The sequence below is a fragment of the Sturnira hondurensis genome, unplaced genomic scaffold, assembly GCF_014824575.4.
Source record: "Sturnira hondurensis isolate 20B ecotype Veracruz unplaced genomic scaffold, ASM1482457v3 Scaffold0022215, whole genome shotgun sequence".
NCBI classification, from domain to species: Eukaryota; Metazoa; Chordata; class Mammalia; order Chiroptera; family Phyllostomidae; genus Sturnira; species Sturnira hondurensis.
Window position 1 is genome coordinate 12,298,722 of NW_028094846.1, and position 20,608 is coordinate 12,319,329.

Genomic DNA, 20,608 nt, shown 5'->3' on the forward strand with positions numbered 1-20,608 from the left:
CCCCATTTCGCTCACAGCAAATCCGTTAATACTTACAATGTGCCCTTCTACCTGGTTGAAATTCCCCGCCCTTGGCTTCCTGGACACAGGTTTCTGCGGGGTTGCACCCCACTTTTCTGACCACTCATTCATCAACTCCTGTTCACTCTTGCTCCGCTAATCCTGAAAGATGAGTCCACCCTAAAAATGCGGTTCTTGGCACTCTGGTCTCTTTCTTCTTTCCATTTTCCTCTCTAGACATCTCACCCACTTCTACACTTGAAGATTAATTATAGGACACTGAATGAGGCTCTTCCTGTTCCCTAAAACTGGAGACCTGGACTCAATGTTGAGGCAAAGAGGCCTATGTATTCCCTACTTTCCCAACAGAGCTGCAAACGACACTGATGTGAAGAAACTTCTTCCCTCTAGTATCTGCTCAGATCTGAATAAACGAGAGTAAACATGGAGTGCGTTAAGGCAGGTTCTAGCTACCTTTGTTAGGTGGGGGCCGATTTGAGCCCGGCAGCGCAGAGGCGGCGGGCGGCCGGGAGGCGGAACCCTTGGGCGCGCGTCCCTGCTTCTGGCCGGGCGCGGGGAGCGGTGCACAACGTGCGCGCACCCCTGCCGGCATGGAAGAGCGCGGCGATTCCGAGCCGGTCCCCGGCTGCAGCGGTCTGAGACCGGGAGGCGCTCTCGGCGGCGACGGCGCCCACCCATGGGCCCCGGAGGACGCCTGGATGGGCACGCACCCAAAGGTCAGGAGGCACCAAAGGACCATGGCGCGGTCCAGGCCCCGACCCCAGGCAGAACCCCCACAACGCGCTCCCCCTTCTAACCCTTCACCCCTGCAGGGCCCGGTCGCTGGGTTCGCGCGTGACCCTCGCGGAAGGCGACCCGTGTGCACACTGCCAAACTGCAAGCAGTATTGTTTTCGTTTGTTTCAATGAGTTGAATTATTTCTCGGACACTACCCCTTACCTCCATCTCCAGTCTTAACTGCAGGTGAAGACAAACACGACCCCTCTCAAGTCGAAGGCCAACAACAGCCACCCCACTGAATGAGTTTGGGTTGGTTTGAAGAATGGTCTCGTTTAATCCTCACACTGACCAAGCAGAACATATTGTGGGTGGTGGATAAGGTCTGGTTGTCTATAGTGATAAGGGTTCAGGCACTAAGCCGTGGGCCCAGAGTGAGTGTGCGTCTTCATTTTGCTGCAGTGCAGATGCCTAATTTTTCGAATTTCTTGGGAAGTTTGAATAGGTTGTTCCCCAACCTATTCTGCTTTCATGTTACATCCGAAAGCAGAACTACTCACACTGTGGTGTGTTTTTCTGTATAAGCGGTAAAGGAGAAAAGGATAGTTCCTTGCTTGCTTCTGCTTAGCAAATTGCTGCCTTGTACCAGTACTGTCCCTGGCAATGAACGAACAGTGAGCGGGGATGGGGACTTTGTAGGAATCCGGGGGACTGGTCTAGTAACTGTGGTAGAATTGCAGCCTTCTGCCAAAGAGCAGTATTTCTTAGGTAATCATCTAAAAACAGTCAAGAAGAGGAAAGTTTTGAAGACATACGTCTGAAGAGTTAGCTTCTTCCCATTTTATCTTGCTTAATGTTATCCTCCTGCTCTGTCTCCTTAAAAATGAACAATAACAGGGAGATGCTGTTTCATTCCCTAGAATCAAAAACTGAGACATGGAGAGGCAGCGTGGTGGTTAGGAGGGTGAACTCGAAGCCACTCGAAGCTGCTTCTGTGACCAGCTTTGTGATTTGGGGAAAATCATTTGATCTTGTTGTGCTTCAGTTTTCTCATCTGTAACATGGGGATAGTAAGAGTACTTAGGTCATAGGGCTATTACAGGATTAAAGCACTTTACATATAGTAAGCACTATGTACGTTTTTAAGAAGTGAAACACCAGTAACAAGTTTTAAAAATCTCATCTGTAATTTGGTGCTGCTATTCAGTTCTGTTACTTGCAGATTTTTTTGTCTTTGAAATTAATGGCTATATAGGCTCTGGCCATCAAATCTTTGCTTTCGATTTTTTTTCCTCTTGAAGGATCTAATTGATTTTTTGAAAAGAAAAGATACTAGGTGTTTTTTTCCACTTCTGCCTTTTTGTTATGTTCAATTTGAAAATTACTTAGGTCCATCTAGTTATATGGTATCAGATTTATCATCTGCAAACGCCTCTTGCATCAGATTCTCCTGCTTAGAAGTCCCCAGTGTTTCCCTATGGGTAAAATTCAGACTTTCAGCTTGGCCGTCAAGGCCTTGCAGCCTGGTCTGCAATTACTTTTTCAATGCTGTGGTCAAGCACATGTGAGGTTTGAGGAGGACAACTAATAATACCCCTGTTCTCCTGCACCTGCCCGCCTATGATGAAGCCAGCAGGAGAATGGGACTTCAGGTGTGTCCCCATGCAGGCCAGTCCCTCACCTCTGCATTAGCCCTGCTTACCCACCTAGTCACTGATGTAGCTGGGCAACCTCAGGCTTCCCCTGCAGGAGTAGATCCCTGAAGAATGTTCCCTCAGTGCTGACCAGCAAGTCTGAAAGCAGCAGCACCTTGCTTGATCCTTTCTTTAAAATGTAGCAATTAATTAACTCCTACTCTTGAGTGAGAAAGAAAGAGAGGCCAGGAGTGGTATTCTAGCAGATTTTCTCCATGTGCAAATGAGAGACTGGGGGAGTGGAGGCTCCTACTAGCGTGCCCCAACAAGAATATAATGAATGATGTCTCTACTCCTGGCAGATAGATTTCTTTATAGGCCTTTGAATATGTGTGGCTTAGTCTCCACTTTGTGTGATTAGTGACTTCTCTGTTTATTCAAATCATGCGTATCCTTCAGGGCCCAACTCGAACCGCCTCTGCCATAGAACATCCGCCAGCCAAGCCACCTGAGCGTAGCTCCTCTGACCTGTCATGTTGTTTTTCTTAATTCTCACCTGAGGACATAGTTATTGATTGTAGAGAGAGGGAAGGGGAACAGGAGAGAGAGATAAACGCTGATGCCAGAGAGAAACATCAGTTGGTTGCCTCTTGTAGGTGCCTTGACCAGGGACCAAACCCACAACTTAAGCATGTGCCTTGCCTGGGAATCGAACCCACGATCTTCCAGTTTATAGGACAATGCTCCAACCAACTGAGCCACATTGGCCAGGGCTATGTCATGTTTTTTAATTCCGCTCACTTGATTTTTTAATCACTTTCGGTCATGTATAGTTATTTGCCTAACAGTTGTAAGTATGCAATGTGTTTACCCTAATAATTCCAAGTTTTTTAGAGGCAGGGATCAGGTCTTATATTGCCTTATAAATCCCACTGTACCTAGACTGGAGTTTTATACATTATATATATTTAATAGTCATTGAACAAAAGAAAATATTAAAAGGTTCTTCTCTGTTTAACAATTACATTTTGATTTTCAGTATTTAGAAATGATGGAATTAGATATAGGAGATGCTACCCAAGTCTATATAGCATTCTTGGTGTACCTGGACCTCATGGAGAGTAAGTTTTTGTTTATATTGCTTTATTACTGGGGCCGTGGTAGAAGGTTGGGGAGTTGGGTCTGGCTATAGCATTGTTGACATTATAATAAGCCATCATTGATGCATTTGCTGTTAATGTCACCAGTTTTGTAATGTCTTCACTTACATTGGGAATTCCTGGATAACAAAATAAGTAAAAGAGAAGATAAAATATAAAGAGAAGATAGCATTGTAAGAGATGTTTGCTCGTCTGAATATTAGGTAGAAGTTTAGGATTTTGATCTTTGATTTTTGATCAACGTTGCTCACTTCCGGATGCTCTTGCAGGTAAAAGTTGGCATGAGGTAAACTGTGTGGGGCTACCAGACCTCCAGCTCATCTGCCTTGTCGGGACCGAGATAGAAGGAGAAGGGCTGCAGACCGTGGTGCCAACTTCCACCAGCGCTTCCCTCAGCCATAGCAGGTGGGCAGGCGACCGTGGTCTTTGTGCCCAGGGTGTTAGTTCATCACGTTGCACGCCGTAAACTCTCGCAGTGTTATACATCGATTGTGTGTCAGTTTTTTAAAAAAGAAAGCATGGTGGAATGCGAGTGGATGAAAAGGATGATCTACTAGAGGGAATAGCAATTTATATTGATTTTATATTAAAAATAACATGCTAACTTTGATACTTCATTGTTAGAAACAAATTATTTTCCGTACGCTGCACAACCAGTCTGAGACACCAGTTGTAGATTGTTATTCTAGACTGTGCTGCTTAGCTGTTTGAGTACAGTGGGGTTTTTTTAATGTTCTTTAGTCCTCAAAACTTTTACATAACATTCTTATGACTAGGGAATTTGGGGAGTATACAAAGCCCTTCCATTTTGCTAGAAGGACAATTTCATGCTATTTCCTCAGGGCTTATGACATATAAGGCATGGTAGCCACCCCCGTCATTGAAACCCTAGTGTGTAAAACCTGACTAAACTCTGTCATTCACATAGTTAACTACAACTGAGTCATAAAATATTTCCTCTGTGATAACAATAAATAATCTCACTGTATCCTGGTTTAAAACCACTTAGTGGCTATCTCGACTATTGAGTGACACAGTGGCTTGCCATATATATGTATATATATGGTATATATATATTTTGCATAACTTATTCTTGCCATTATTTATTTTATGGTGTATATGTATTTGCAGACTCCTTACAAGGTAACGATTCTAGGAAACATTTCATGTTACATCCGAATTTCTAAGATTGGCTGCCCAGTTTTCGTATCCGTGTCCCACTTAGTGTCCTGGGCTTTGCACCTGGCGATCTTCTTCACTGAAAACGTGTGGTGCTGGCAGGAGTGTGGATGGAGGCCATTGTCGTCGTCAGGTGGCTCTGTGTGACAGCGGCAGGGAGGGAACGTGCTGCTCCGAGCAGACGCGCTTTGTGATGGTGTGTTCTGTGCGACGCTCACACCTCACATGTGCTCAGAGTGAAAACACTTGGGCATGATTTTCAAGTCTCAGAAGGTCTTTTGGGAAGAAGCTGGCGTGGAGTGAAATGAGTGACATTGCCAGGTCCCGGCTCATCCGCCTTGTGGGTGCTGAGGTGGGGGAAGGGGTGCAGACTGTGGTGCCGATGCCATCGGTGCCCCTTGTGAGAGTATTGGCTGAAGACTGATTGCTGGTCTCGGGTAGGAGAACAGAATTGGTCCAGTGCCCACATCTGATTGTCTGGTGGGAGAACTGTGCTGATGGAGGGCGAGGTTGTTAGTGTTTCTCTATGGACACGACACATCCCTTGTTCTGTCATCCAAAAATGCTACTTAATGCTCATGTAAAATAACTGTTAGGTTACGTTTAAACAGATCATATTATGTGTTTGTATTGTACATGCAGGTGGAGGGTCCTCTAGGTTGTTTCTTACTAAAGTGAATCTGAGAATCCAGGCAGCACACTTGGTAGGTGACCCTAAAGGTGTTGGACACTGGTTTCCCCAGACCCAGCAATAGCCTGAGATCATATTAATAAGTTCATAGAGGTCAAAGAGCTCTGATTAGGATGAGACAAGCAGAGGAACCCCAGTGAAAGCCAGGGCCTTTTTCAGTGCTGAGACCGCAGGCGAAGCCCAGTCTGCCTTCTGAGAACCCGAAGTTTGGTTTAGCGTGTTTGGGCCACCATGACACTGCTCCTCCTTCAGTGCTCCCGACTGGGAGGGGTCCGTCACAGCAGAGTTAGGGAGAGAGGGTCTCGGGTTTCTGTGATAATCTTAGCATCGCAGTAGTCATCCATTGGAAAATGTCTTAGTACCTCACACGAGGACCTATAGCAAATTACGAGGAAAATGCATTTCTGTTTTGTACTCCCTTTTTTCCCCGTTGGAACCTGTGTTGTCTCCCAATTGCAACGTCAGTTCAGTCTCTTTGGTAATGTACAAGAGAGAGATGCTGAAAACTAAACTGCAGTTGTCACGGTTTAAGCTTATCTGTGTTTATACATATTTTGTTAATTTTTAAAAAGCTGAGTGAAGTGTTTTGTAAATTATAAAATCCAGAGACAGTGAACAACTGTTTTTTAAAATGATCTGCAGATCTTTTTTTTTTTTTTGCTTAGTAATGCCAGTGAATGGTTCACCCTGTTCGCCCCGACTGCATAATAAAGGGCCCTTGCATCCTGGCACCGCAAAGGAGAGTCGATAGCTTGTGTGGGGGCGGAGCCTCTCCACTGGCCTTTTAACTGCCGGGGTTCGCAGATGAGAGGCGTTTCTTTTGATATCTGGTGATACATGGGTCCTCCCAGCCATTTTATCCGAGAGAAAACTTTTCCGTTTCTTAGCATCTTCCAATCTGAATATTACTCTAGAAATTTAGAAAAAGGCTTCAATATTCCATATACCAAATTGGTCATTTGCTAATTCAGCAGCCTTAAGGCTAAAAGCCTTAAGACTTTTGTCATTTGTTTGGTCAAGACTCTCTTGGCTATACTGTTGCCCTTTACTAAGTGCTCCTCCCTTATAACACATATCACATTTATTGCTTCTCAGTATATTTCATATATATATATATTTATATATATATATTACTGTCTTCCTTCTTTAGTAGAAAATAACCTCCTTGGAAGCAGGAACTTTGTTCTGTTCATTGCTGTTTCCCCAGTGCACAGCCTAGTACCTGGTACTTGGTGTTAAACCAGTGTTTGTTGAATGGCTAAATGAGCTCTCTGAGACTACTAGGTTCCTGCGGTGGAGATTTGCTAAATCAGATCTTAAAGAATACAAGGATATGCTCAAGCAGTCTTCTGAGAGTTTCAAAAAGATTAGAATGTCTGCAAAATATATTTGCTTTCGAGATTTATCACTATTTCCCACACTTTACACTGTAACTGAACTACATTACTGAGGAAGGAGAACAGTGACAGTGCCCCCTGACCTTTTAGAGAAACTCTTTTTCATCCATGCCTGCCCCCTGCCTTTGATCCTGTTTTTGCCTTAGTGTCTGGGGAAGAGGACTCGACAGTGGTGGAGTAACTACTGGAACTGACTGAATTTCTTCTTTAGAACATTTTTTAAACTTTTCATTGTCTTAAATCGAGGTATAATTGACATATGACATTAGTTGCATGTGTAAGCATAATGATTCTGTATCTGTATACCTTGCAAAATGATCAGTGCAGTAAGTCTAGTTAACATCATCACCTTACGTAGCTACAAAAAATTTTTTTCTTGTGATAATTACTTCAGTATCTACTTTCTTTGCAACTTCCAAATGTGCAATATAGTATTATTAACTGTATTTAGAACCTTATAAAAGATGTTCTTAATTATGCAATTTAATCCTGAAATGTGATAATTTTTTGAAGGATATTTTATTCATTATTTCCTTGTAATTGAAAAATATGTTCACTCTTTAAAAGTAGATTCTATATTGCGGATTCATTTAATGTCTGTTATTTATTTGAGGCCTAGTTAACTCACCGGTAAAATGATCTCTGTCATTTGACTTCCCCGTGTGTTAGAGGCCTGTCCTTATGTTGCCTCTGTTGGGAGTCCGGTGCCGGCGAAATCCCCAATTCTTGCAGCTTCTGTCTGTCTCTTACCTTCCGCACCTTCACACAATCACAGAGCTTGCAGTTTATATGAGCAGAATGGCTTCCCACTGGGGCGAGCGGTCACACAAGCGCCTAGTTGTTCAACAAGCCCCCCTTGGAGTCTGGCCACCTTCTTTACTAGGAAGTCCCTGGCCCGATTCCCAAGGAGGCGGTCTGTTATCCTTGCAACTTTTGGGGGGGATTGAGATGAATACAGCTTCTTGGGCACCGGTTGAAATTTGCATTGTGTTTTGGAGTTGGGTCATGGAGGGTCCTAGTAAAGTAATATAATGAGGCAAATCAAGGAGTTAATGTCTTTACTTGATGAGCATTAATTACCAGTTTGGCCGCACTGGAGAAGACAGAAGGAGATAGTGCTTTCTGGGGGTTGAAATTAATAATAATTTTAACCCATGATGCGTGCTGTTTCAGCCGCATTTGAAGTTGACAGTAGCGCTGCCGTCAACCTTCTGGTCCTCGGTGTGCACCTCCAGAGGTCCCTCAGCCTCTGCTGAGGGGCTGCACAGAAAGCTGAACGCTAGGGCTTGCGGAAGGCGTGGTGGAGGAGGGGCAGTAGCCACACAGTGTTTCCTGTCTGTCTGCCGCAGGCGTGTGTCAAGTCAGCTTTATTGAACTTTCGAATCTCTCTGTTTACAGCATGCTGAGCACCTCTCTGAACAGCTATGAAAAGAAAAACCTGTTGCAAACCTCATATTCTGTTACCTTTGAAACAACTGATTATTACTGATTTATCTCTTTCTTCAAGTGGGATTTTTCTCTTGAAATATAATGAACGAAAAAAATGAAATTCTTATTAATACATAGGTTGTGTTTTTCATAAGTGGATTTATACCAAATATGAACTATGAGCAGTTTTATTATCCAAATTACTACTTTAGATTTGTGTGATGAAACATCACTACGGTATTTTTCTAAATAACTGAGCTTTTAAAAATGTACATATAAGGAAACTGTGTTTTATGATTTCTCATTTCTGGTTTCAAACTGTAAAGTTGTTGGAAGGTACATGAGATTATGGTATTTTAGTGATTCTTCATTCTCAGCATCTTTACTGTCAGTGTGATTTTTAAAATAGAACATTGGCAACTTTTATTGTTGTTATTGTTATTGTTAGATTGAGGAAGCAGCAGTCTGTTGAGTTAAAGGAAGTGTAAATGTTTTAAGGAGTTTATCACCATCCTATAAATGGGAAAGATGACAGTGTTGCTTTAAAAGTCTGTTAACAGTAGACCAGGAGAGGCCTCGAAGCAGGGTCTTTGTGTGTGGGACTTCACACGCGGGCTCTGAGCGCCAGATGCAGGTCAACCGCTTCAGTGCGGTGTTACCTGACTGTTCCTTGGTAGTTCCCCTGCCCCGGGCTCCTCCCAGGCAGGAGGAGCAGCTCAGAGGCTCAGAGGCGGGAGGTTCCCCTTTGTTTCTGGCGGTGATTTCTCTCCACTCGGAAGACAAACCGGCTTTACAAGTCAGAGCTGATTTTCAGATGTTGGGATTTCCCACACGGGTGTTCTGATGGAGCCAGAAAATGTTTCGCTGTTTATATCCAAGAATTCTGGAAACAAATATGAATGAGACGGAAATTTCTATCCTAAACTTCGGTATAGGGGCTAGAATTTCCACACAGCTTACCTTAAACACGCGCACGCACGCACGCGCACACACACACACACACACACACACATATGCTCGGATTCAAACAAATGGAAGATTTGGGACAGTCCTCAAAGGTTTTTCCCTTGCATCTGTCACCCATCCTTGTCGCACTCTGCCAGTCAGGGGGTTGGAGAAGCTCACCTTTGACCTGTGTGTGCCCAGTGCCTTCAGACTGCCCTTTCCCATCCGTGCCGAGTGTTGGGGTTTCTCACTGATACCTGTGCTTGCTTCGTCTGATTCCCTCTAAAGTAAATCCCTGCTGCGAACAGGAATCGACCTGATTTTCATGCAGTTTAACACAGGTAGAAATTGTTTTTTAAGGGGACAGGGTGGGTAAGAACATATGTCCCAATATGCAAGGTAGCAAAGCTGGTATAGTGATATGGGGTGTGTGTTGAGTGACTGCTTGACGGCTTGCAAAGCATCCTCATGTCCGCCCCTCACTGATCTTCACGGTCGTCCTGTGTGTGGACAGAGAGGTGCACGGTCTTCGTGTCACAGCACAAGTTCTTGAAAACAATTTCTCCATTGGATTGCCTTGGTACATTTATCAAAAATCAGCAGGCAAGGCGCACAGCATATTGAAAAGTAATAGATGTGACTTTTAACACAAAGGATAGGAGGGTGGATGGGCCATGAAGGGGGAGGAAGTGATGTCAGAGCAGGAGGAAGGAGGAGGAAGTGATGTCAGAGCAGGAGGAAGGAGGAGGAAGTGATGTCAGAGAGAAGGAGGAAGGAGGAGGAAGTGATGTCAGAGAGAAGGAGGAAGGAGGAGGAAGTGATGTCAGAGACAACTTGAGGAAATGAGGGATGCCAGAAATATTAAACATGTAGGTAAATATTAAGTATATAGGCTCTAACCTTTTTTAAATCCTTTCTCCCTTTAACTTTTAAAAAGCTGTAAGATTACATAAAGCAATGATTATTACACTGTACTATTGAGTTTATAACTCATAAACATGATATGTATGTCCATAATAGCATAAAGGACGGAGAAGGGAATGAATCTATATTTGATGTTTCTGTATTTTGTAAGAATTGAGTTGGTGTTAATCTGAGGTAAATTGTGATAAGATACACATAGTAATCTCTAAAGCTACTACTTGAGAAACTAAAAAATGCTATAGGGGAAAAAACCAACAAAGAAATTAACACCGTGCACTTTTGGATCCGTTTAATTCAAAAGATGGTATGGGAGGAGCAAACGACATGTGATACATAGAAAACAGAATGTAACATGCAGACAAATCCAACAGCATCAAGATTAATTTTAAATGTAAATGGATTAGACATGCAGTCAAATAGCAGGAAGTGTGAGACTGGGTATAAAAACAAGATCCCACTATTTGATCTCTGTAAGAGACACACTTTATGTTCGGGGATACCAGTTTTGGAAAAGTTTCAGCCATTGCTTCTACAATGCTGTAACCTCAATGTGTCCCCCACCCCCCAGTTTTATGTGCTGAAATTCTGATCCCTGAAGATGATGGCATTAGGAGGCGGGGCCTTGGGGAGGTGCTTAAGTCATGAGGGCGGAGCCCCCAAAAGTGAGCTTAGCGCCCTACAAAGACCCCTGCAGAGATCCCCTGGTTCCCTCATCCTGTGAGGACCCAGCGAGGAGGTGCTGCCCTGAAGCAGGACAAGGGCGTCTCTGGCAGACGCCCTCCAGAACCTGGCCGCTGGAGCCTGGGTGTTGGACTTCTGGCCTCCAGGACCGGGAGAGAGACATTTCGGTGGCTTAGCAGCTGTGGTCTCCCGGCAGCCCAGAGGGACTGGGACTTACGCTGCCCTGTCTTTCCTTTCCTCCTGCGCGATTCCTGTTACCCGTGGGGCAGCTCGTTTGCTAGTGGCACCGGGCCTCTCGCATTGTATGTTCTTACATTCTTGTTTCCCTCTGCACTTGGGGTGGTTGTGGCAGTTTTCAGGTTGCTAACCCTTTCTTCTGCCAAGTTTAGTTGATCCTCGAGTCTGGTGAGTACTTTAAAAGTCTGTATTTTAAAATTCTGTCAAGTCCATTTTCTTTAGAATTTTCATTTTTTCTGCTGAATTTTTTGTCGTTTCACCCATTTTGTGTTTCTTCCCCCTCAACACTATAACCTATGTACAATAGCTATTTTAGAGTCCTTAGCTATTAAGTTTAGCATTTCAGTTTTTCAATAACCTTACTTTCCTGAAGGCCTTTTTAGGTAGACTTTTGGCTCCTGGTTTTTAGGCACATTTTCCTGCGTCTTCACATAGCTTAGAATTTCCCACTGTGTGTCAGACATGGTGTTCGGGTACGAGAGTGGTGTGGAAGCCGCCTTGCCCCCAGGCAGCATGTATCCATACCCTGAATATTTATTACTGCCCCCACTCCTGCAGCTGGCAGATGGGATGACGACCCCGCTCAGTCAGGTGTCGGGTGGGGTTGCAGCTGAGTCCAGCCTCGGTCACCGCCGCTCTCTCCTTGGTTCAAATCCTTGAGACGGGATCAGGCCTCTGTCTTCAGCAACACTGACCAGAGCTTGCTTGCTGGTTTGCAGGCCTTTCCGTAGCTTGCATGCTGTTGCCGAAACGCAGCCAAGTGCCATGAGAGAGAGCTGGTGACGAGGGGGGACTGGTGTCCTTGCAGATGCCTTTAAGAAATTGGACTCTAGAGATTGCTTTGGTCGCAGGTCCTATACCATCCACCGCTGTATCTGCAATGATAAGTACCAAGAGCGGGTGCCCCTGCAGTTCATGGGCGGCTGGTGTGAGGCTCACCAGCGTCCCCTTTCTCAGTGAGGCTGCTGGCCTGTGCCGGGCTCACTGTTCCAGCCCCTTGTCCCCAGACCGAGTACTTGTCCCGGGGCGGAAGTGGCTGCCTCTTGGTCTCTAGTTACCTGGAAGGGCTCGTTTCTCCTTGGAATTGTGTCCTTTAAACTTCTTCGTGTTCACATCTTTTTTATGGCTTTGAGGAAAAAATGTGGTATTTTTAAGCACATTGGGAATTTTCTTTGTTACAGTAGGAATGGTGGTCTTGTGAGAGCTACACGCCATTTAGAAGTGGGACATCCTCCTGCTCTGACTTGTGGGTTAATAATACTGAAAAAATACACACTGCCCTGTACTCATATCTTACATTCTTAATCCTCACCTTTTCTGTAGTGTCAAGTAGGGCCCAGCCAACCGTTTCTTAAAGGACTAAGTAGTAAACATTAGAGGCTTGTGGAAGGAGTGGCAAAATCGAGGCAGGGCTTACATGGCCATTCAGAGTGTCCCGGTTAAAGATGGGAAGGCCGGTCTTAGTTCCTGGGCCATAAAAACGGGGGGAGCTCAGTGTGCCGAGCCCCAGCGTAGAGATGGATGATAAAAAATTTGAATGTATTGATGAGCAAAAGGAAACAAATATCAGACACTTAAATGATAAGTAGCCAGTAAGCAGCCCGTTGTGACCGATGTTCTGACAAACCAGCCAGAACTTCAGCTTTTCCCGAAGTTTATTGCTGTTTTAAATCACTTTAAAATCTTCAGTCTCTACTGCAGATTTAAAAGAAACATTTTAATAATTGTAGAAAGAGTATTTCAGAGCAGAGACCTTTAAAAAATTTTTATAGGTTCAATAGCTAATAGAATGGATGAGGGGTGACCTTGAGAGTTTTTACTTAGGGATGTGACGTTGGAAGCCAGGGGACAGAGTGCACTCTGGCTGAAGAGAGTACAGCGGTGAGTAATTGGTGTGTTCGGCTGCAGCTTGTTAATGGGCTAGTAAATCTTTTCCCGATTTCTGGAGACTAGGTCAGCTTCATAAGAAAAATGACTGATCATTTTTTGTTTGCTCATTTTGTTTTCATTTTTTGAAAGAAAGCTCCTCTGGGGGTTCCATTTACTGAATGGTTGGGCCCAGGCTTCGTGGAGGAGGGAATAAGGGGTTTCAGTTGGCGGTGAACAAAAGGTAATAGTGCTTTGAAAACCTGGATCTTAGATTCCATAGATTATTCTCCACAGCAAGCAAACTTTTCGAAATCATTTAGAACCTTGATAGCTTGATATATAATTTTACTCCCAAAGTTCAATTTTTCTCTTGGCTTTTATGACGTATCAGAATACATATTGAGAATGATAAAAATACCTATATTCAGATCTAATAATTCCAATACTTGGTAAAACCCAACAAATATTTAAAAAGGAGCAAATACTTTTGAGAAAGATGATTTTCACAGCTTATTTTATTAGCAGCTTCACCCGGAAAACCTGCAATAGAATATTATATAGCCACTTAAAAGCAGTAATTATGAATACAATGGGGGAAATATTATTGTGTATTTTTTAAAAAACTAACCTCAGTACCAGATTGTTTCACAGTAAGATACCGACTAGGAGAATCGGAACAGCAGCACTCATGGCCTTGGCCAGTTTCGGTGCACTTACTGCTGGTGTCCATTCTGGGGGTCTTGAAATCCAGTTGGTCCGGTGGGATGATCAGGACAGGTGGGCACATACAGCAGATAAGGGCTGCCCTGGCTGGTGTGGTGGCCCAGTGGGTTGTGTGCTGGCCTTCGAGCCGGAGGGTCGCCTCTTCGATGCCCAGTTGGGCACATGCCCGGGTTGCAGGCCAGGTTTCCAGCAGGGGGCACGTGAGAGGCAACCACACATTGAGGTCTCTTTCTCTCTCCCTTACTCTCTTTCGATAAGTAAATGATTTTTATTTTTTTAAAGAGAAAGTCCATGGCTGGCCCTTCCTTCTAGGATTTCCTGTATGAGAAGACAACTTCAAATGTTTTATTTGTGCCTTCGACATTTTCTTAGTCAGCATTATAGACAGAATCATGCTGTTGCCTGCCTCTTCCCCAAGACGTCCCAGTGTTTGACCTTATTAATTGAGTGACTGTGAATCTTAAATGCCTTATGCCTTTCTTTTCAGGATAAGGGAGATCTTGAAGGCGTCTCGAAAACTGCAGGGCGACCCGGACCTGCCGATGTCCTTTACTTTGGCCATAGTGGAGTCCGACTCCACGATAGTCTACTACAGACTCACTGATGGGTTTGTGCTGCCAGACCCTCAGGTCAGTGTTGAGGCCCCGGCAGGAAACGGCGCACAGAGCGAGAACCCGGCATGGTCCTCACCGTGGACCGAGCCTTCCGCGGGCTCCCCTCTTCCTCCGCACTGGGAGGGTTCGGGAAGAATCACGGCGCTCTTTTCATGCCTCAGAAAACTGCTACGTTTTGTTCAAAGTGACATGTTCTTAGTTTCCGTAGAAATAATTTCCTTACTCTACGGAGAATTTCAGTTTCCCAGAGAACTTCATGAAGTTATGGTGCATTTTATTATTTGATGAGTAACTGAGGTAGAGAGTGAAGGTCAATGATGTTTTTACCCAAAGAACCACTTCCTCAGGTGTGTTAAATGGGTGGACATTTTGACAGCCATATTTTCATAAAATGAATGTGCTCTCTATGAGGTCTTTACGTATTTTCTTGGCATGGTTAGGATACTCACATGACGTATCTTTCCGGTCTTGCTTTGGAATTACGTTATCCTTTGGGGGCACGTCCGTCCTGATCTTTGTGTTTTATGTTGCAGAATATTTCCCTTAGAAGATGACAGCTGCGCTTCGGGGCCAACTTGAGTCACACGAGGTTGGATCTGAGACCCACCAACCTGCGTGATCTTTCATCTCAGAGATGGGTGGACCCAGCTCATCCCATCCCATAGTTTCTTCCTAAACTATAAAACTTTCCCCACAGGAGAATTTTTTGCTGTTCAGAGATATGGGACAGTTGCTGTAAGACTTTCTTCCCTGGAGACAGCTTAGTTATGGTCGTACCAGTTTACGCCTCGGATGTGCTAAAAGGGGTGGAACGCATGTTTCCTCCGGTGCCCCCACCCGCACCTGCCTCCGTCCGCAGCAGCTCGTCATCGAGACTGCCACCTCGTGCCCTCTCAGCCTGCGCGGTGCCCGTGGCCACCGCCGCCGGCCGGGACACCGTTCATATCCACCTGGATAGCTGGGGAGTTGACTTCAGTCTGCTGTCTCGTCCCACAGGAAGTACAACATTTCCCTCAGTTGTGTTTAATGTTGCAACTACTGTTACTTTCCTCTTTGGTTTACTTTAAATGAAAACTATAAATACGTTTGTCCAGAGGGTGAAGCTACATGTCTGGATTAATAAGGAGCAGAGAAGGGTCCCCCCCAGAGTGTTGAGCCTCCTTTCCCTTCCTGTTACCACGGCCATAGGAGATAAGAGAAGTGGGGGACAGGGTCAGCCTTAAAAACATCTTGACAAAGTAGACCCAGACATTCCACTTTTGTTATTATATATTCCAGTTGAGTTGCCTAAAGTATAAAAAATTATATGCACAAAGACGTTCTAAGTAACAATTACAACCCTAAATTATAAATCACTTAAGAATTTAGGACAGGGCTTAATAAACTTTTTCTGTGAAGGTCCAGAAAATAAATAGTTTAGGCTTTGCAAAGCCATGTCGTCTCCGTCACAGCTCTGCAGCTCTGCAGCACAGAAGTAACACTAGACGGGAGGTGAACAAATGGGCAGGGATGGTTGTGTTCTAATAAAACTTTATTTACAAGTGCAGGCATGTACACACACAGCAAATGGTACATTATATATTCATTAAAAGTAAAGAATATAGTGAACCTGAGAAAATATTAAGTAAAGCAAAATACGAAAGTGTGTGAATGGGCGTGTTCATGGCTGTAACACACCTGACGTGTAATAAAATGATGACAGAATGAATCACTAACTGGTTATATAATAGGAAGGCAGGGCGGTAAAAGGATGACTTGGTTTTTCTTAAGTGTTTGTTTTCCTGTATTTGTATTTTATAATAAAAGTTTTTTAAAAAAATATTTTGAAATCTGTTAGTTACCTATTATTGCACAATATTATATACCACACTTTACAACTTAAAACAGCACCCATTTCAGATCTCAGAGTTGGGTCCCCCCAAAGGCTGCAGCCTCACCCAGGGCTTGACCGCAGAAGGGCCTGCTTCCTCACTCGCTAGTAGCAGCTTCCTGCCCCCTGTGGGCAGGTGGGCTGAGGGCCTCGGTCCCTGGGACGCTGCTGGCAGAAGGGCCCCCTCACCTCAGCCCCATGGGCCTTGCTGGCACACGTGGTTGCTTCCTGAAAGCCAGCAAGGAGTGTCTCAGCAAGATGGACCTCACACTGTTACGTAACGTGATCTTACACACCCTCCCACCTGTGCCCTATTCTGTCGGTTTGGAGTCAAGTCATGGCTTACCAGTGTGGAAGAATGACAAGAAGGAGAATGGGAAATGGCCAAGGACAGGACTATTACAAAATGCTATAAAAGCATCCTTCTTGGTCTGTCCTAGCTCCTGACACTTTTGATAATACTTGAATTTCACTTTTATTCCTGGTGGAAGGTCCTGGGAGCCCTATTTGGCCCCCCTCTGCCCCTGCAGAAAGCCTGGAGGCACACTGGTTGGTAACAGTGAATTTCTGTAACTCCGGTTGTCAATTTCCAGGTCTAAGAATTCCAAAGCCGTGTGTGATTAATTCTTAGGGTTTCTTCCACTTGATACCTTTTGAGGCTTTTCATCACAGTGCTGGGAAAGTGGTGCATTTTCAGAAAGAAATGTACAGCTTAATGAATAATGGATCAGATAACCCCGAGACCAGAAGTGTCCTGGGTCGACTGTGAAAGCTTTCTCATGACGTTGTTACAACTGTCCATCCTGGAATGTCTACTCTGTTCCAGAATGTCCCCTGTGTACTGGACCAGAGTTGTTCTATCCAAAGCCAGCCAGACAGCTGCTAATGGGAATAAAGGTCCAGAACAGTTTGGGAAGGGAGACGACTCAGCTGCCTGTATCTATTTCATTTTAGTGAGAAACGAGCTAAAGTGATTTTTTGTGTGTGATCAAGTGATTTTATAATTGCATTTGCATTCATGTATTTTTTATACATCTGTGTACCCCATTACCTTCCCCAGCAACAGGCATGTACACTAAGCTCTTAATAAATATTCAGGAATGGATGCATGCTGCTCGTAGGCTGGGTGAGTTACATACACAGAGCGATTGACTTTTTCCCTCAAGTCGAGCTGAAATCCATTTGGACAGCAGAGGGCGCTGCTAAATAAGCACAAATTTTTCAGACCAGGAGCCAATCGGTTCGAGGAGTAGCGCTCTTGAGAATTTATTTTCGATCTGTGGGAAATAGCATGAATAAAATGATAAATGTAAGTTTCATGAGCTTACACCTTTTGTTCTGGCATGCCTCTAAAATTACACTCTCTGCTGCCATTAAATATGCGACTCTATTCATGCTTTTCTCAAAATGTAGGCCCTGTCTATAAAAATAAGCGTGTTTGGGGCAGAGGTGGGTGGCATGCGCGTTTTTTTCTAGACTATGGTGTTGTTCATATCCATATGAAATGGTTCTTTTTATTCTTTTTTTTTTCCTTGCAAAAGCCTAATTTATTAAAGAAATCTCAAGAACAGATCACAGAGCAGGAGACCCCAGCTCTGAAATGCTCACTGCACGGGCTGCACCCCAGTGGCGAAAGGCGGCAATTGCGGCTGCAACACCTCCAAACTCCTCCGCAGAAGGGGGCCCTCCCCAGGCTGGAGCAGGACAGGGGAAGGGCGGGCGCTGTAGTGCTGTCTTTGCCTTTGTTGTTTCGGTTTTTTAATTGTTGAAGTACGGTGGTCTCCATTTTCCCCGTCGCCACCCCCGCACCCCTCACCCCCACCTACCACCCTCAATCTCTCCACCCTTGGTCCATGGGTCCTTTATACATGCTCCTTGACCCCCCTCTCCCCTTACCCCCCTCCCCCACCCCCTTGTCCCCCTCTCCCCTTCCCCTCTGGTGACTGTCATTTGTCCTTTATTTCAGTGTCTCTGGTTATATTTTGACAAATATATAGAGTTTTCCTATAATCAGCATTATATCACACAAAATCATAGCTTCCCAGGTTTTAAAGAATCTTAATAATTAGGCCAGTGGTTTCCATACGGTTACCGTGTAATTTTAAACATCATCAAATACATTTTAAAAAGGAGATGTTATTCGGAATCTCCAGCATTTTAACTTATAGTATCATCTATGTCCACCACGATATTTTCTTTCTTTCTTTTATGTTAAAGGTGGTTTTATTTATTTATTTATTTATTTATTTATTTATTTGAGTCCCTGTGGGAAGGCCCTCTGCACTCAGTTCACCGTTCAATGAGTCCGGATGAATCCAGTGCCCCCCCCCCCACCCCAACACCCCCTTCTCCCTGCCTGGGGCCTCTCTAGAAGATGTATTTTCATGAAAAACATTCAGGCAGTGGCACTTCGCAATTCTAAGCTATAAATAGAAAAGAATAGTGAACTCCAACAAATCCGTGTAAAGTGTATTTTTTTAGAACTGAAACAGCTCTCCACTTCAATATGCCTGGGACCAAAGGACTTCGCCCAAACGGCTTGGGGTTTCATGGAGCGTTTCTGCTCTGAATTCCTCGCTGAGGTCACTTTTTCCATGGCAGCCCCTGCAGGAGGCCTTTCGCCGCCACAGCACAGCGCTCTTGCCCAAGTTCAGAGTTCTGCACAGAAGCTCTTTATTCATCTGCGGTGGTTCACCTTGACCATGTACGTGTGCGGGATAATGCTGAAGCCTCTGAACAATGAGTAGTACAATTTCTCCTTCTTCCAGACCAGCCGCAGTCCGGACCGAAGCCTAAGCCTCTTAATGATCTTTGTGTAAGAAGGGCTTGTGCTCGGTGAGGAAAGAGGTTGGAAAAATCACAAGACTGACTGGGTGTTTAGGTGATACTAGAAAGCTTCCTCCAAACCAATTTAACCGAAATCGAAGATCGGCTTTTTAAGTTTCAGGGTATTGAATGGAGGCAATATTAGGAAATGTTTCATTAAAGGTCACTTCGTTTTTTTATTCCCCTTTAGACACTGATGGGGTGCCTCCTATGTACTAAGATGACTGGTAAATTCTGGGAAGACAAAGATTAATGTGATATGACCTCTGGCCCCAGGAAACTCAGAGGCCAATTACAGCTCTCCCCCGCCAACATCCCAAACCGCTCTGTCAATGCGAGTGAACACCATCTGTCCTGTGGTCTGTGAAGTTTATACACTTTACTTCATGGTGAAGGGGTCAGCAACTTTCCGCATGTTAAACAGTTGCTTTGAAACAACCATATGCATATTATTTGTCCCGAAGGACGGACTTTGAATAGGATACAAAGAAACATTACGCCGAGCACCTCTCAAGGCAACTGGAGAGCTTTCCCATGCAGTGTTATGTACACCTGCTAAATTCTAGTTCAGGAGCACTTGAGTCACTGCCAAGTGCTTCAGTGCTCTGTATCTGGACTCTCACAACAGAGCTGGGGTTATTTACTTGTTGCTATTAACGTGTTATCCTCATTTCATAGATGGAAAAATTAGCGTACCCGGTGACTGAGCCAAGGCTTCGTGTAGTAGCAAGCGAGTGGGTAATGAGGACCAGGACTGGTTCTCACACCTGGTGCACCGTGCTTTTCAGAAGACCGCGCTACCTCTTTCTTATATGGTGCACAGAAATATACTGGTAGGTGTCAAAGGGACTGAGAAGGAAAAATAACTACTCAGTGCTGGAGGGAGCTAGAGTGTGAATTAGGGCTCAATCCTATTATCCTCTTGTGCTCTAGAACAAATGTATCAAAATGTCAGGCTGTCTGTGGGTAATCTGGAAAACGATGTTCACAGGCAATATACCTATGATGTCTTATTACAAAGAAGAAATGCATTCATGCCCACGCGCGCGCATAGGAAAACCGAAAACAAATTTAATGTTGAGTGAGTAAGAGCTCAGAAAGTTTCTCTGTTCATTAGAGCTAAATTTTGCTCTGGCACAAAGAGTACACTTGGGGAACTCTTAAATGATGGTTTCACCCTGAGCGAGGAAGGGTGTTGCACCCTAAACACTCCCCAAATCTGCTGGCTATTGCTTGAAATCCTACCGTAATTCCACTTCTTAATCACGAAGCTTTGATCCACATTAATGACAAGCATAAGCCAGGCACAATGCTAAGATCTGGGGGGAACATAACCCCAAATATCTTATTAATAGAGTCAATAGATACAGTTAACTATAAGCATTTCTAAATGTTTATTCTAAATTTCTATACTTGCCTCATTGCAGACTGGTGGTGTTTTGTGGGTTGGCATTTGAGTAGCACATGTCAGAGCTCCGAGGACAAGTGCTGACAGCCTGAGCCCGGACAGTAGCCCAGGGATGTTAGTCAGGATGGGAGAGAATATGATGCAGTAACAACCAGGACATTAGCTTCACAGACGTTTGTTTCTTGCTCACATAGATTTGGAGTCCTTACTCTAGGCATCAGGTAAACAGAGGCTCTGCCTTCTGGAATGTTGTTGGTTCCAGTGGCAGGAAGAAGAAAGTATTG

The 20,608-nt window shown here is 44.5% G+C and overlaps 1 protein-coding gene across 2 annotated transcripts in view; it reads left to right on the forward strand.

Annotated features, from left to right (window-relative positions):
- Positions 1–592: 592 nt before the first annotated feature.
- TSEN15 (tRNA splicing endonuclease subunit 15) overlaps positions 593–20,608 on the forward strand; it is a 44,187-nt gene continuing 24,171 nt past the window's right edge. The window contains exons 1-5 of one of the 2 annotated variants that reach the window (XM_037035078.1): positions 593–737; positions 3,412–3,493; positions 3,802–3,937; positions 14,094–14,235; positions 14,754–15,849. In XM_037035078.1, coding sequence (XP_036890973.1) covers positions 612–737; positions 3,412–3,493; positions 3,802–3,937; positions 14,094–14,235; positions 14,754–14,774 — 507 coding nt within the window. In that variant the 5' untranslated portion in view covers positions 593–611 and the 3' untranslated portion in view covers positions 14,775–15,849. Of the gene's footprint in view, positions 738–3,411; positions 3,494–3,801; positions 3,938–14,093; positions 14,236–14,753; positions 15,850–20,608 lie in introns of those variants that run through there. The other variant, XM_037035079.1, reaches the window with a different exon arrangement.